Source organism: Varanus komodoensis, unplaced genomic scaffold (assembly GCF_004798865.1).
Source record: "Varanus komodoensis strain SLA01 unplaced genomic scaffold, ASM479886v1 scaffold1, whole genome shotgun sequence".
Taxonomy (NCBI): Eukaryota; Metazoa; Chordata; class Lepidosauria; order Squamata; family Varanidae; genus Varanus; species Varanus komodoensis.
Window position 1 is genome coordinate 57,606,903 of NW_025335268.1, and position 16,425 is coordinate 57,623,327.

Sequence of the window (16,425 nt, forward strand, 5' to 3'; positions counted from 1 at the left end):
GGGGGAGACGGATCAGAGATAGAAAGGCAAGGCTAGGCCGCCGCCTCGGTCCGCGCGTCAGTCTCCTCCCGCGAACCGCCCGACGGGCCGTGCTCACGTGACTGCAGACTTTGGCCGGCCGGGAAGGGGACGGCTGCGCGAGCTAAGAGTTCAGCGGCATCGCTGCGAGGGAACGGCGCGTCCTCCTTCCCCTCCTCGCTGCTCGCGTCGTGCGGCGTTCGCTCGGGCTCGCTGTCATGAGCTGCGGTGGCCGCCCCCTCCGGGGTCCCTTGGGCTGGGCGCTGCTCCTGCTGGGTCTCGCTTCTTGCTTCATCTCGCCCCTGGCAGCGGACGCGGAGAAAGGTGAGGCGAAGGAGTGGGCGGTGGCCTTGGAAGTGCCTCGGCGCTGCTTGGGTGGAGAGGCTCGTGGCAGACCGGGGGAACAAGAAAGGCTCCGGGGCTTCAGCGGTCGTGCTCCAGCTTGAAAGCCCCTTACTGTGACTCGCAGAAGAGGAAAAAGCGCAGGGATGGCTGAGGGTGGGCTCACGCGCCCCTTCCTTGCTTCGTCTATGGAGAGGCGTGTGCGCTGGCCTTGAGGACAGGTGTCGGGTTTATAACCTTCCCCACCCCTGTCCTGAAGCCGTACGAATACGGCGCATGGGGCTGTCGGGTGGCGAGAGGGGAAGGAGATGTTGGAGCGCGGGAGGACAGGGCGGGGCTCGCCCCACAGCACCTTCCCTCCCCCCCCGCCACGCATGCTACTCGCACTGTATACTGGGGCGGGGGGGGCTGCACGTATCCCCCCCCCTTGCGGGCCGTCCCGCATTTCTCTGTTGGGAGGCCAATGCGGATGGTCGAATACCGCGCACAGCCAGAGCTACTCGGGACAAATAGGACCCCACGGCTACGTTTCAGTTAACTGGCGCGCGGCAACGGCCGTTCTTCCGCGTATAAATAGAGCCGAAACTAGATTCAAGTTGCCTCTGCCCGCATTTAGGACCTCCTTGCTCCCCACCCCCACCCTGCTCCCTACCTTAAAGAGCACTTTGCAAAGGAACTTGCAGGCAGGAGTGAAAGCGGGAAGAACGAGGCGAGACGAGTTATGATGCAGCGAGTATTCGAACACTGTTATTCTGGGAAGGGCCAGGCGCTCCATATTCTTTGGTTAGAGAAACGGGAATCTATGGAAGTTTCTGTGAACTAAATCTGTTACTCCTCTCCTTATGCAAAACTGGATGCTTAATAAATTTACTTGTTCTGTTGAAATGATGTAAAAGCTATTGCTACATGGTTAGCTTAAAGGAATAAAGTGCTTGGTTCGAAAGGCCTGGTTCCTTCCATAGTAGGAGTTATTCTGAGAGAAATATAAAATTGAAATAATCTGATCTGATGATTTTGGCATTGTATAAATATTTCAGTTTTTTTCAAACCTGTTATCATCATCAGCTTGATTGCAACTGAATGATCTGTCTGGCATAGTAGAGCCAGGTCTGCTTCTTTGTATAGGGGGGATCTGTGGACAATGAAACCGACAAAAGACTGTTAAGGGAAGATAACCAAGCACACTTGAGAGCATGTGATTGTGTCTGTTGTGCTGCTGTTCTGACTGTTTTAAAAGGCTTACCTTGCTGCTATCTCCATTGCATTCTCAAATAGCCATCCAGTGGATCACTTTTGGATTGCCTATGGGTTGTTAACATTCTCTGGGGAATGGAGACCTGATCCTCTCAAGGACCCACTGTGACCTTTTTGCATCCCGCTTTGAGGACAGTATAACTTGTCTGCACAGCAGTTTTAGTTGCTGCAGCTGGATGATGTGGGCAAGAGGCTTGCACCAATGCAACTAACCATGTGATTTCTTAGTCCTTGCACTTCTGGCTATTAAGAGTTAGCTCAGGAAGTATTGAGTGGGCAAGTCCAGGGAGTAGTAAGTGTGTCTTTTTGTGATGGGAGGATTCCTGCTGTCCTTAAGAAGGCAACCACTTCTGAAGAAGTCCACTGTGGATCTAGTGGTGTTCAGCCAATACTGTTCAGTCACAAATAGTGTCTTCCTTGGGTAAAATACTAGAAAGAGCCATGGAAGAGCAATTTCAGGCATGCTTGAGAATATATAAACCCATCCCTGGGTTTCAGCCTGGTTATTGGGCCCAATTATTCTTGGTCACCCTGATAGATGACTTTTATTCAGAAATGACCTGGAGTGTGAGGATCTGTTAATTCTGCTCTATCTCTGGTTGGCATTTGATACCATCAACCATGATATCCTCCTGATTGATGCCATGGGCTATTCTTTCCTGCAGAGTAGATTTCCGAGATTAACCTTCAGAGACCATTAACTCCTTCACAATAGAGCTACAGAGCTCTGCAGCCTACTATCTTATCTCTAATGCTGTTCAATGGCTGGGAGCAGCCATTCAGATTTGGAGCCAAGTGCCATCAGTATGCTGATGACACACAGCTCATCTCCCTGTGACATCTGAATCAGGTGAGACTGTGCAAATCCTGGTTCAAAGCCTAGACTCAGGGATGGGCTGGATGAGAACCAGTAAACTGAAGTTGAATCTTAGTGTTTTGGAAGCTCTGCAGATTAATAGTTCCTCAGTCTGGGAGATTATTTTATTCCCTGTTGTGGATGGGGTTGCACTCTGACAGATCACAGTTTGTAGTCTGGGTCTACTCCTAGTCCTAGTTCCGTTGCTGTTGCTGGAGGCCCAAGTCACCATAGCAGCTTAGAGTATCGCCAGCTTTGACTGCTGTGCTGTTCTCCTGGAAAAGGATAGTTTGGCCATGGTGGTAGAGGTGCAAGTAACCTCAAGCCTAGATTGCTGCAATGCATTCTGTGTGAGGCTGCCTTTAAGGAAGGTCAAGAAGCTGGAGGTAGTACAGGCAGCAGCAGCTTGGCTATCATCAGGAGCAGCCCCTGTCCAGCATGCAGCTGCAACTCCTGCTAAGGGAACTGCTCTGACTGCTTATTGCTTTGAGGCCTGTTTTAAAGTTTTGTTATTCAGTATATAGAACCCTAAACAGCTTGCAGGGGACAAGATAATTGAGAATGCCTTCTCCCTTATCAACTTTCCAGGTCACTGAAGTCATCTGGTGTATTGTTTGTATTGGTTCATCATGGACCCATGACCCAACTGGAGTGCATGCGGAGTAGGCCCTTCAGTGAGGTGGATCCCTTTTTATGGTATTCCCTGACACTGTGGTGTTTTCAGGCCCTGGTGAAGACATTGTTGTTTCAAGAAGTAACAGGTTTTATTAGTCTTCTGGTTTAAAAACAAAACACTTCTATGGTGTTTTATTCATTTTATTATTTATTGTACTAGAATCTGTTTAGATATGGAGTAATATGTGAATGTTAATAAATGATAATGATTAGCGCTTGCAGTGTGCCTGACAGCTTATGGAGACTACACCAAGAATTGACTTATCCAGTACATTTATTCTAGTAATGTAGACTTCAGGATAAATTTCTTCATGTCATTTCTCTCTGTTTTTTTCAGCTGCAAAGCTGATGTAAGTCAATAATTGCAAGAGTCCTAAGGATTTTTTTCCCCTCTCAGATCTCCCCCCCATCTGTACATTTTAATGAGTGTTGCATCTAACATTGCAGAATAGACTAGGTTTTTTCAGAACAAAATAAACTCCCTAGAGTGTTCTGAATTTCTGGCATGTACTTCTGCATGTGTTCACACAGCAGACTGCCTGCAAAAACAGTCATTAATGATTATTGTAAAGTATTCTTTGTTATAGAACTGTGTGACTTGAATTAAGCTGAAGGTCATTTAACTGAGTTTACTGTGCTGACATTGCTATGCTTATATGCACAGAACTTTAACAGATAACCCATATTATTGAGTTGGAGAGTTAAAACAAGATGTACAATATCACAGGTGTTGATATGGCAAACATGAGGTTAGTAAATGAGAAATGGAAATAAAATTGTATCAGTGAAGTAATATAAGTCTGAAGTTGCTAAAATCATTCACAATGTTTTGATTTAACTTTGTACAACAATAGATATATTGTTTTTGTATGGCAACATATATACATATATCATGAAGATGCAAACTGGAAGCTGAGGAATACAATGAACGTATTAGTACACACTTAGTTTATCTTGGGGCTGTGGTGTAGGAATCTCAGATTCAGTACTATTTAATTTGAGGAATTTTCTTAGCTTTCTGAATCACAGAACTTTGTTTCTTCAATATAGGAGAGATGGTTCTGTCACAAGGGCTTTGGGGGCACCACCCCTTTATTTATTTAATGTTCTTCCTTTTTTCTGTAAGGAACCCCAGGTGACTTGCATAATCCCTCTGTTCTACTTCCATTAGTTTAGACTGAGAATTGGTGAGTGATGCAGAATCATCCAATAAGCTTCATGTATACGTGGAAGGGTCACTTTTCTTAACATGACTGACAACTACTGTGGCAGTAGGCAAGGTCCAGTTGTCAGTAAACATATATTTCAGTTTATCTCTTATTGCAAGTTAATTCATTGCATTATCTTTTCTATCTTCCATACTTTAACAAGTTGTAGATCTTTGGAGACTTCTACTTTTCCAGTGGCAAACTACAGTTAACCTCACAGCATGCATTATATTATAAAGCAAGAAAGTTGTAGTATTATGTTTAAACCTTTCTATCAACAATGTCAACATGAGTGGATAACAACCCATAAGAAAGAAAAGCCCTTACTTAGTCTAAGATCTTGCTTCCCGACCACATGCCTCCAGGAAAGCCTGCAGTAGGGTTGAAGGAGAACAAGCACACATTTGAGCCTTTCTTCATAGTAAAATTCTTCAGCTTCCTGATTATTTTTCTTTTCTAAGCCCATTTTTTAGGATCACATTGCATATATCTGTTCAAAGATAAGCAGTTCCATATTGACTTATTTAAAAACTCAAGGGTGAAAGCGATCTGGATCCAGTTACTTACTTTTAACTTTAAATACTATCACTTTTTTAAAAAATCTGTGACAACAATATGTGCACATGCTACTGTCTGTAAACAGTTAAAATAATAATAAGCTATAAGAAACGCACAACAAAAGAAAATTTCTTTTCAAGCATCCTCCATAACCCAGTGGAAAGGATTTGCTTTAAGTGAATCAGTTACTTGCATCTTTGTACTTTTCAGTAGAAATCTGCTTTTCTAGTAATCTATAAAGAAAATTCAGTCTTAAAGAACAGCCTTCCCCAACTTGTTGTCCCCCGTGTGTTTGAACTGTAATTTCCATTATCCCCATGTTGACTTTTCAGGACATATATGGCTGTTCCAGACAGATTTAATCTTACTCTGGTTGGTGTGAATTACTATGCTGGTTTTGGCCATAATAATGGAATTTCAATTTGGAATTTTCATTTCTGGTCACTTCTGCGTTTAACTTTGGAGCAGCAAATTCAGCCTGAAGAATTAACAATTTGGGGACAGTTCTTACATACATTTTTTGCAGTAGAGAGAAGGCAAGTAATTAATTTCAGCTTTTCTGAAATCTCTGTTTCTTCTTTAAGCACTGTTTCTATCGGTTCAAATTGGCTTCCAGGCTAGTTTTCTGTTTCTGACATATTTAAATAATTATTGTTGCTCTTAATGTTTTGAACAGTAAGCACCTCAAATTCTCTCTTCAATTTCTGCATTGAATTTTATTAAAATGAAAATATAAAATTAGTTAAATTTGTATGTAGCTTGTATGAGCAGGGCAGGAATCAATAAGAATTGCAAAAAGATTTAAAATACAGCAAATGGGGAACCCTCATGTAGAAGATGATGATTCTTTATGAAAAATTCTTCTCTAATGCCCAGGCTATTTATGGTAAACTGAACAGCTGTTTTCAGCTCCTTTCTCAGTGGCCAGTGCAACCTACAGCAGCAACAAATGGAGGCAGTTTTTGTTTTTGTTTTTGTGTCCTTCCCCCACAAGTGCTAGTGTTTGTGGGGGGGTGTTTTGCTGAATTAGGGCTAATACAGTAACCCGCATATCATTCCTATATAATGTCATGTTTATATTGAGCAGGCCAGCTTAGTGGGAAAACCATTTTGTAAATTTCAGTCAAAGACATTGTGTTTTATCCTATGTTGAGTAAACTGTGTAAAGTCAAGTTATTTTCTGTCTTCTGTTAAGTTTTCTTTATATTACAAGAATTAGAGCACTATTAAGTTGACTTGGACTTTTCATATGGTCATATTAGATATGGGGCTGCATGTTTTAGTCATCAGTCTGCCCCATTTGTATATAAATCAGGAGTAAGGAAATTTTAACATGAAAAGGGAAACATGTTTCCCCTTCTCTTATCGTCCAACATTCTGTTGTGTTGAGGGTTTTCTCTCCCTGGCCCTGCTGGCTTCTACTATTTGAACTGGACTGGGAGGAAAGTGGTAGGAGGTAAATTGGCTTGTCTTTGTTGCACTACTTGCCACTTAGCTTAAAATAAGATTGTTACATGCATATAAATACGTCATTTGTGAATTGGACAGACATGTCAACAAGAAGCTTAGTTGCTTGATCACATCGACTTTAGGATTTAGGTCTAGTTGTTGAAATCTTAAGACGTGAGAATGCAACAAACTTGGGAGCTGAAGGAGGTGTTCATAATTTATACTTCTATATCATTTCCCCCTTTCTTGGGCAGAGATACTACTATGGTGAAATTTTTGTTCAAAAGTAAGAACAGTTTCTGTGTTTCAAGTGGAAAGCACTTCTCCATCTCAGTATTGCCATTGTCTATTGTCTATAAATTGTGATACTTTTATTTTTAAAAACCTGTTATTTTTCTTTTTTAGTTGCCTGTGAAAAATATACCAACTGTTCTTCCTGTATCGAAAATAGTGAGACATGCATATGGCTTCAGTGTAATGGTAAATTGAATTACATTTAAATATAATACTATTATTCTGTAGTATTATAATTTTAAGAATTATAAATTTAAAATATGAATGTAAAAATAATTATTAAACAGTCTTTGCTGACACGGGCAGTTTCAGTGGCTCCTTTTGGTTCTGAAAGAAGAGATAAGGTAAAGGTTTCCCCTTGACATTAAGTCCAGTCATGCCTGACTTTAGGGGGCGGTGCTCATCTCTGTTTCCTAGTTGAGGGAGCCAGCGTTTATCTGCAGACAGTCTCTGTGGTCATGTGGCCGGCATGACTAAACATCGAAGTGCACAGAACGCTGTTACCTTCCCACCAAAGTGGTACCTTTTTATCTACGTGCATTTGCATGCTTTCAGACTGCAAGGTTGACGGAAGTTGGGACAAAGCACGGGAGCTCACCCCGTTGTGCAGATTCGAACCAGCGACCTTTTGATCAACCAGCCCAGCAGCACAGTGGTTTAAACCACTGCGCCACCTGCAGTGCCTATAGATATAATGTGTGTAATGTTTCCTCTTGAGCTGCAAAGTTGGCATTCAGACTGTTACAGTGGAGGGAGATGAGTTTTAAGTAGTCTGATGAGCAAGAGGTAGTGAATTGAAAAACTGGAATCTGAGACATCGCTGATGGAGAAATAGATTGGAAGGGGAGGAAGAGTCAAGGAGAAAATAGAGCTGAGACAAAACCAACAATGGGAGAGTCTACATTGACAGGAAAGAAGCTCGCAGGAAGACAAGGATTGTTGAGCTTTGGACTAAGGGCCTAGGGCGTGGGTCCTCAAACTGGGGGCCGGATCCAGCCATCATGCCCATTTATCCAGCCCGCCATGGCATTTTGGACTTGCTGCGCATGTGCCCACGCCCACTGCTGCCCACCACCACCCAGTTCGCCCTGCTTGGAGAAAACAATCTCCAAGCAAGCAAGCAAGCCGCTGCCTCATGTGCCCGCCTCACGGTGCATGCCCACCCCTGCCCGCACCTCCCCTCCCCTTGCCGGGCACGTGCACCCGCCTGCACCTCCCCTCGCTATGCGTGCCCACCCACGGCTCACCTCACCTTGCCTCGTCACGCACCCTGCGCTGGCCTGCACACACCACCGACACCACCTTTCCAGCCCACGCCCAGCACCGGCAGCTTTCAACTGGCCCCCTAGCCTAGGGAATGAAAGCTGCATGGCTCAGATAGGCCCTCAGACCAGAACTTGATAAAACATGATCCTTTAAGGTTGTATAGAAGATTATTTTTAGTCAGTTTTAACTTCTGGTATTGCTTTATCATGATTTGATAACCCAAAGCAAACCATGAGGGTCTAGAAGCAGGGAAATGGAAGACAGGCACTTAATCTCACATACTGGCTAGCCATTTCTTTAACTGCAGGCCTGTGGAGTTGCGTAGAGTGGAGGAAAGTAAACAGTAAGATTTTCCTACACACATTTTTGAGTGAATCCAGTATCATTATTCGAATAATTTCTAACTTAATACTTTCCTTGTGGAGTTTTTCTGATTCTCAGGGGTAATATAAAGGAGTGTCTCCTTCCATATGTGCCTGCCTACCTCTGAAGATCTGGGGCAGAGGCCCTTCTCTGGGAGCCCTCCTTGAAGGAGATTAGGAGGGTGTCTACCCGGAGAATGGCCTCTGCAGTGGTGCTCTGATTGTGGAATACATTCCGCAGAGAGGTTAGCCTGGCACTGTCTCTTTATTCTTTTCGGCGCCAGACTGAAGCCTTTTTATTTTCCCAATGTTTTAAGGTTTGACTGTTTTAATATATATATTTTTTGGTTAATTGGTTAAGAATTTGACTAGGGTGCTGTGTTTTATTCTACTTTGTCTTATTGTTAAACCATCCTGAGACCACAGTAAGGGATGGTCTAAAAAGTTTTAAATAATAAATAAAGTTTCCTGATTTTTCTCTGACTTGCACAAAAATGTGCTTTAACTTATCCAATTTATTTGTTTTAAATAAAATCTTTACTAAAACACATTGAATAGTTATTAGCTTGATGTGGAAAAGGTTAATACCAGAACGCCACAAGTAAAGCCTACTAACATTTCTATAACTTCCCTAGGGCAATGTTTGTATTGAGAATTAATAGACAAATTATTATGCTGAATGCTTTACATGTTTGTATTTGCAAATCCAAACCAAATATTATTCTACAATCTTCTTTGACAGAAATTAATCAGTCCCAATGCATAAATAAGACAGAAAAGCACATCAATTGCACTGTTGTTTCTCAGAATGGAACATGTCAAGGTAAGCATTTACATCTATGCCTCTGTTGTTTTAGGGCCACACCACAGAGATATTTATCCCAGTACAAATTGAAAAGAGATGAGTTTTAGATAATGAATAAAAACTGAAAGTGACTAATGATGCTTGGTCTATACATGTGCTCATATTAGACGTTCCGGACTGCAAATTTAGGGAGACTCCTTCCTGCCCCTTTTAAATGATCCAAAGCAGGGGATAGTTGTGTCCACCCTGGTGGGACGTAGCACAGGTTTAAAGCTACAAACTGGTGCCCCAGTAATGTTGACTCTGCAAGTGCCAAATCCACTAGCTAACTCCCTGCTAAATGTAAAGAAGACTAAGTTTAACATTGACTTTGAAGTTCTAGAAAATTTAATCAGTAGTAATTCTCTGCTTTTACTAGCCTTGCCTGAATAGTTGGGAATAGTACACTACCTTTCACGTCTGTCTACTTAGGACAGAATGTCCTGAACTGACTACTCAGAATGTGGCCTTGGCTGCCTTTCTTTAGACTTTGGTCCCTTTATGATATGTGTTTCCTACCAATTACAGTTGTCATTGTTATGACACGTGACTGTTATGACAGCTACACAAGAACCACTAGAGTAGGAAATAATATTGATTGATGTTTTTTTATTTTTTTCTTAATACTGTTTTCTACTTTGTACTTTTTTTTAGCTCCTTCTAATGGTTCCACAACCATTACACCTGTCACAGCTGGTGCAAATACTACAGCATCCACCATACCTAGCACAACCCACACTCCTGTCACAGGTAATAAACTCATTTACTTCTGTGCAGTAATAATGTAATGCGATATAAATATCTATCATACATATTTGCAAGATGACGATACTGAACCTGAAATGAGTCAAAAGTCCTTGCCTGCAGCGCAAACATAACACAAGAAGTTGTCTAGCCTTTAGAGTGATTACAGCCATTTGAGTAAAATGGATGAAAAAACTGGTAAATTAAGAAAAATCAGCATTGAGAATGTGATAGCATGGGCTGTTTTGTCCATAAATGTGCTCAGAACATTTATGCAATATTTGTGTATCTTCCACTCATTTCTGAGGTGTTGTCTCTTTTCTCTGCTGTACTTGCTCTGACTTCTACGTGATTGGTTCTTCACACTGTCTGTGATTGCTATAATGGTAATGAAAAGTAAAAGTGACTTATGCTAAGTTCTGAAAATGCTTCAAGAAACTTTTTTCAAAAGTTAATAAGAATTATCTAGATAAATAATCAGTTAGGGAAGATGCTGTTTTTCTTGCCTTTTCCTAAGTCTCTAGGGTATTGCAGTACATCATCTTACTTTCTCTTGTCAATATTGCTAAGGCACCCTAGGGTGAGACAAAGCAATTAGCCAGATGCCATTGAAGGAGCTAAGGAGCTGAAGCGGGGCTTGAATTGGCATGTCTGACAAACCACCATAAAAGGGTTGTCAGAATCATGCAAAACATTGTTCTTGTTAAGCCACACAGATGTAGGAAGGTACACAACTGGCTTAAAATGTTAAGAGTTCCCTTTTGCTTCCCTTGCACTCATACGTTCTGCTCTAACAAAAGTATTACAGTTGATTAAGGCTTTGTTTTTACATCATGAGATTCTTTCTTGTTATACAAGTATATTACCTTTTCTTCTATTTCTGTTGTTCAGGCTGTAAGTAGTGTTGTTTTTGCAGCCAAAACAGCACTACCCATCTGCAAGAGAGTGGTATGAGCAGAACTGAGGGAATCCTAAGCTTTTCAGAAATACATAAAATCTTTAGGAGATTTTCTAATGGTTGGATCTCAAAAAACAGACCAAGGAGGGAACGCATATTCTACATGAATCCAAAATATCTCTTTCTGTTCACCCTGGAAGAGTGTGTGGTTGGCTAGAACCATGAACATGAGTACTCCACACTGCTACGTTGTGTTGCAAGTCCCACTAGTTCTTTTTGTACCGAACGTGATGATCCCTGTTGTCTAGTCTTACCCACTTGGCAGCACAACTTTTCTTGCTTCTGCATAGTTGAAGTGACTCACAAGGTAGACCAGTCAGTTTATTGCATTTAGCCATAGGCCATTACAAGTTAATAAGGTAAAACATTGAATTAACAAATAAAACCATAGCTCAAATGTATTAAAACATAATGCTAAAAGACAGATCGGGTGTAATTCAGGATAATGTCCCCTTCAAAGCTTCCCTAGCTCTTATCTTTTTAGCTGCAAGAGAAAAAAGATACTTGATAAGACACGTGTGCATCAGCATCTGACAACAAAAACACTAACTTCTCTGAATCGGAGTAGGCATTAAAGGCGGGTAGTATACTAGTCAAAATTTTTTCCCTAGGTTCACAATATAACAATGAGTGAAGAGGTAGACAGAAATACATACACTGGCAAACAGAAAGAGAAACAACTCAAGGAGCCACAGAATGCTAAGGGTTTGAGCTCGCTTGAATAGAATTCTGGAGGGGAAATTAGGTTTGGAAGAATGCATGCCATAATGGTAAGCTCCCCTTCTCAGGATTTGAGGAGGACAGAAAAGGGGAAAAAAAGGCATTTCGTGTTCCAGGCACCCTCCCCTGCCAGAGTATATCACAATATTCAGGATGCCTTTTGCCTCACACACATGCACGCGCGCACGTGGACAAACTCCAGCCTTGCAGCACTACAAAGCTTTTATTCCAAGCCGACAGAAATTCTAAAGAGAATCAGCTTGACACTGGTTTCCAGTTGCTATGTAATCACGCCTCATAATGGTGTTTTCTCCGAATGTTGTTAATATTTGATGAAGGGCGGTTTTATATATTGTCTTTGGGATATTCTTTTAAAAGCCTTAGGCCTCCAGAATGGAGGTAAGGACAAATTAAAAATTCTATATTCCTATCCAAGGATAAAAAATAGTTTAATGTATTGTGATATGCACCCTGTCTATAGCAGGGATCCTCAAACTTTTTCAATAGGGGGCCAGTTGAAAGGCAGCGGCTACATGTGGGGGCCGATGAGGCGTTGTTGGGTGCGCGCAAGGTGGCGTTTGGTGCGCACGGCAGCAGCTTGCTCGCTCGGAGATCTCCCAGTGAGTCCAAAACCATCTCCGAGTGAGCGAGCCACTGCCTCCAGCCCGTGCTGTGGCAAGCGCGCGTGCACAGGGGAGGCGGGCAGCGGTGGCGGCTTGCTTGCTCAGAGATGGTTTGGAACTTGCTGGGAGATCTCCCAACGAGTCCAAAACCATCTCGCGAGTGAGCAAGCCAGTGCCTCCAGCCTGTGCTGCGAGCACATGCGCGGGTGGGGAGGCGGCGGTGTGGGCCGAATGAATAGGCATGGCGGGCCGGATCCGTTCCGTGGGCCATAGTTTGAGGACCCATGGTCTATAGTCTTGAATAATATAAAAGTTTCCAAAAAAAAAAAAAAAAAGCAATTGACTGTTGGTTCCAGCTTAACTTGAATTTTCTCTTAAACAGGTAATGTAACTCTTTCACCTTCACTTGCACCAAGACCTACCTCTGCTATAGTAACCACTGCCAGTGCTAGCACACCAGGTAAGATCAAGACCGATCATGTCCCGTTGGGATAAACTGTTTTGGAGATTATTTTTTCCATATATATATAATAGTAAAGAAGTAGAAATCAACCGTATTGTATATTGAACTAGTTAGATAATTTGAGTTTCAAAATGAGGGGAGAAGCTGAATCTGGGTTTTCTTCTTTGCTATATTATAAATAGCAGCCTAAAGAGAGGGCTATATAACAGCTGTTCTCGCCTTTCTATGGAATATCACGGGATAAAAATCTCCTGTTGCAGAGTTGTTCCAAGTTCTGCATCACAAGACACAGAATTGTAGGGCTTTGATTTTTACATGATTAAAATAGTATAAAGTGCTATAACAGCAAATCACTAATAAACTGTAATCCTCTTATTTGACAGGCTCAGTGTCTCCCAAGCCTACATCCAAACCATCTCCTCACAAATCCACGTTTGATGCTGCCAGTTTCATTGGTGGTATTGTCCTTGTGCTGGGTCTGCAAGCAGTAATCTTCTTTCTGTATAAATTTTGCAAATCCAAAGAACAAAACTATCATACGCTCTAAGGATATGTTGCTTTTAAGTGGACTTGCCATGGCTCAATATTTGTGGTTAGCTGCACCAAAAGATCTTTATTCCTTAAAGAAGACAGCAATTCAAAATAATATTTTTCACTACTTTTTTTTTGAGAAAAAATGTTTCTGCACCATGCTTGGAAGAAGGTTGTGCGAATCATGACTTGCTCTGCAAGAATACTTGTAATATCCTGCATGAATCCTTTTTGACTGTCTTAAATTCCTTTAGTAGCTGCTACTGTGGAACTTTTTCCTCTACCTGACATGCCAAATGTAGTTGTTAATAGATACTGTATTCAGTGGCAGCAGTGTTCTTAGTAGATAACCTTATAGTTGTGATGGTTAAATTAGCTAGCCTTAGATGCAGTACCCCTTAAGGTGTTTTTTTTTTTTAATTAAAATGTGAATTCCTGGTAACTTGGCATAAAATACTATTTGTGGGGGAAATTATGGCTTTTTATTATGTACTGCTAGGAAATTGGACAGACCTGTAGAATATTATCTTTTTTCCTTAGGAATTATGGAAGCCCATATTTTTCTATACTAGATTATTTCAAAAGGATGATTGTTTTGTAATTAAGTGTAAGCAGCCATAGGAAGAATTATGATCAAAGGATGCAAGTTCCTTGGTACTAGTGCCTTAATGAATAGGCTGCAAACTGAAATGTTTGTGCCATCTTATTCCTTTGAGGTACAGTGAATGTCATTCCATTTGCAGCAGTTCTCCATACAAACATGAATTTGAGCATTATTCATATGCCAATCTTTAATTCCATTTAATGAAGTCATATGAAAGGAAACTAATGTAGCCAATCTTCACGTGCTACTGGTAAAGCCATGTGTGTCTAGTCTTTACATTATTTGCCTTGGAAACTACCATTACATGCTTTACATTTGAGGGCACTTGACACACTCCATGCTGCTCCGTGATGAATGATATTTCAAAGCTACTGTAATTCTGCATGGATTTGTGAATCTCCCATATAGCAAGATAGGTTTTGTCAGTTTCATAAAATGTCAGTAGTATGATGATGAAAGGGAACAGACTGAGGTCTTGGAGCTACGTAAGCTTTGGATTATGGCCAAGCTAGATTGCCATTTTTTTCTGTTTTTCATGTTGTATGACAAGCATAGTTTAAATATTAGAAATGTAACACATAGGTTTAAGTGCTACTCCTGGGTAAGCACCAACAAAACTCATGGAAGAAGCGCAGTGTTTGATATTAAGCTGATAATGGCAAATCTGGTTTATGGCTTATGTTGAAAACTTCTAGTGATTTCACCTTTTTACCCTTCTAGCTTGAATAATATTCACTTCAATGATGTTGCATATAAAGTTTGTTCGTAATAATATTTAGCTTATGGTACTGTAATGTTAAAGAACTTCCAGGCAACTGCACTCCTAAAATATTATCAGCTCAGGTGTATGAAATAGTAAATTAACCAGCCAGTTTTCAGCAAGCGAAACATGTCTGATATGGGTGGTATTTAATGGCCTTATGATAATCATTTAATCTAGTTCCCTATCTGTTGTACTTTAATAAGTGTAGGCTAAATATCTGCATATACTCTAAAACATAAATTAATGCACTTCTAAAGAGTGATGATTTTAAAAAATTGCACTGTTAACTCAGTCCCTAATAAATGTACACTTAATAGTGAGACGTAAAAGCTATTTAGGATTGCTTCCTTACTTATTTTTTAATGGCTGTTAATGTTTTGTCTTGCAATATTGAGATAGAAGGTTCCAAGCAACAATAATACATCCAATTTGAATCACTTTTGTTTCTGAGCTGAAAGTAACTTCTGTTTAAAACATCCCTAAACAGTCATATTCTGTGCTGTTCAAGTGCCTTAAATTTTCTTAATGTTGGCCTCATGTCTGTTGAAAAATGTGGGGAGGGGGAACATTTGTCACTATACTTTTTCCTTAGTGCCAGCAAGTGCTGTTTTCCAAGGACTTTAGGAAATTCAGGTGTCATTGCTACTTTTCAGGATGTCTTTTTTCTAATTGGTTAGCTTACTATTGTGCATTCGGTCATTTCTGATGTTTTCATGGAGTAGCATAAAGGTTTGACTTTCTAGATCAAGCTTTATCTACAGCTTCTGAAAGTCAGGCTAAAACTGTGTGGAGATTTCCTCTTATCCACTTTTTTTGTTTGCTTATTCTTATGAAAGTTACTTTGTTTTCAATCTTGTAGTTCTGATTAGCTGGCTATTGGCAAATTAGATAAGAAATAGTTTTTCATCACCTGTCTGCTGTTTGAAGTTTAGTATAGAGTTAAAAAAAACCTTGCCTGTATGAAATAACTGATCATATGACCTCCAATTATAAGGCAGTGAATTGTGATGTTCACTCTTTCTGGGTTGTTTCTAAAATTCCCATGTGCAAGTGTGTTGCATCTGGAATGAAATGTTACAGACATTACTCTATTGCATACATGTTGTCTTCATTGGAAGAAATGCAAACTACTTATATCACAAAATCAAAATAATAAATCAGTTATTAAAATGTTTGTCTATTTTTTAAACCTTCCAATCCTTGTATTTGGGCCAGATTTTAAAAGGCCATGGAATGTTCTTTACTTTAGCAACTTGAAGGTATGGTGTACATTTTCAGTGACAGGGATTCATCAGGTAGTCCTGCAGATTTGTAATTTTAAAGCTCTATCAAATGCCAAAATGATGAATCACATTTTTTAAAAAGTACAGTGTGTGTGCATGTATAGGTAGTTATGCCATGTAGGAATATTATAAGGCTATCTGTAATTAATTGAAGCAAACACCAACCAGCTGTATTTTTTAATATTGATCATATTGCCTTGCAGAATCAGGTTGTCCTAATCCATCATTCTGTCTTCCACAATGAACAGCTAGATCTGTTAGTGGCCACATGACATCTTATCTCTTCGGTGTAGAACCGCTGATTCTTGTCTATTCTGAATCTACTGTTAATTTCCAGGTTTTGTCTGACAGAAAAGACCCATTAGCAGTAATGTACTACTTCAGTTTTTTATTAGTGAAAATATATCCCAAGGATTCTTCACAACAAAAACAAAATTAAGATTTTTAGCTTCCTGATACTAATACAGGATACAGTCCTGCTTTCACAAGATGACAAGCTCAGTTTGTTCTCTCCTGCCACTGGTCCTGTCATCTTTTCCTTTTCTTGAGGCAGCAAGGTAAGTGCAGGTCCTAATCGATCAGCCCTCACTGCTGATTCTGACAGGCATAG

The 16,425-nt window shown here is 40.7% G+C and overlaps 1 protein-coding gene across 1 annotated transcript; it reads left to right on the forward strand.

Annotated features, from left to right (window-relative positions):
- Positions 1-40: 40 nt before the first annotated feature.
- CD164 (CD164 molecule) lies at positions 41-15,702 on the forward strand. The gene is made up of 6 exons (XM_044426742.1): positions 41-342; positions 6,766-6,840; positions 9,025-9,105; positions 9,781-9,876; positions 12,554-12,631; positions 13,018-15,702. Exons 1-6 carry the CDS (start codon positions 237-239, stop codon positions 13,179-13,181), a joined length of 600 nt encoding a protein of 199 aa, XP_044282677.1. The 5' UTR covers positions 41-236; the 3' UTR covers positions 13,182-15,702.
- Positions 15,703-16,425: the final 723 nt, after the last annotated feature.

What these genes read in the sequence shown, in the direction of transcription:
- CD164 (XM_044426742.1), top strand. Translation starts at nt 237, where the DNA reads ATGAGCTGCGGTGGCCGCCCCCTCCGGGGTCCCTTGGGCTGGGCGCTG. An exon ending in GGCAGCGGACGCGGAGAAAG is followed by an intron (nt 343 to 6,765) that starts GTGAGGCGAAGG and finishes TTTCTTTTTTAG; the next exon opens with TTGCCTGTGAAAAATATACC. An exon ending in AACCCACACTCCTGTCACAG is followed by an intron (nt 9,877 to 12,553) that starts GTAATAAACTCA and finishes TCTCTTAAACAG; the next exon opens with GTAATGTAACTCTTTCACCT.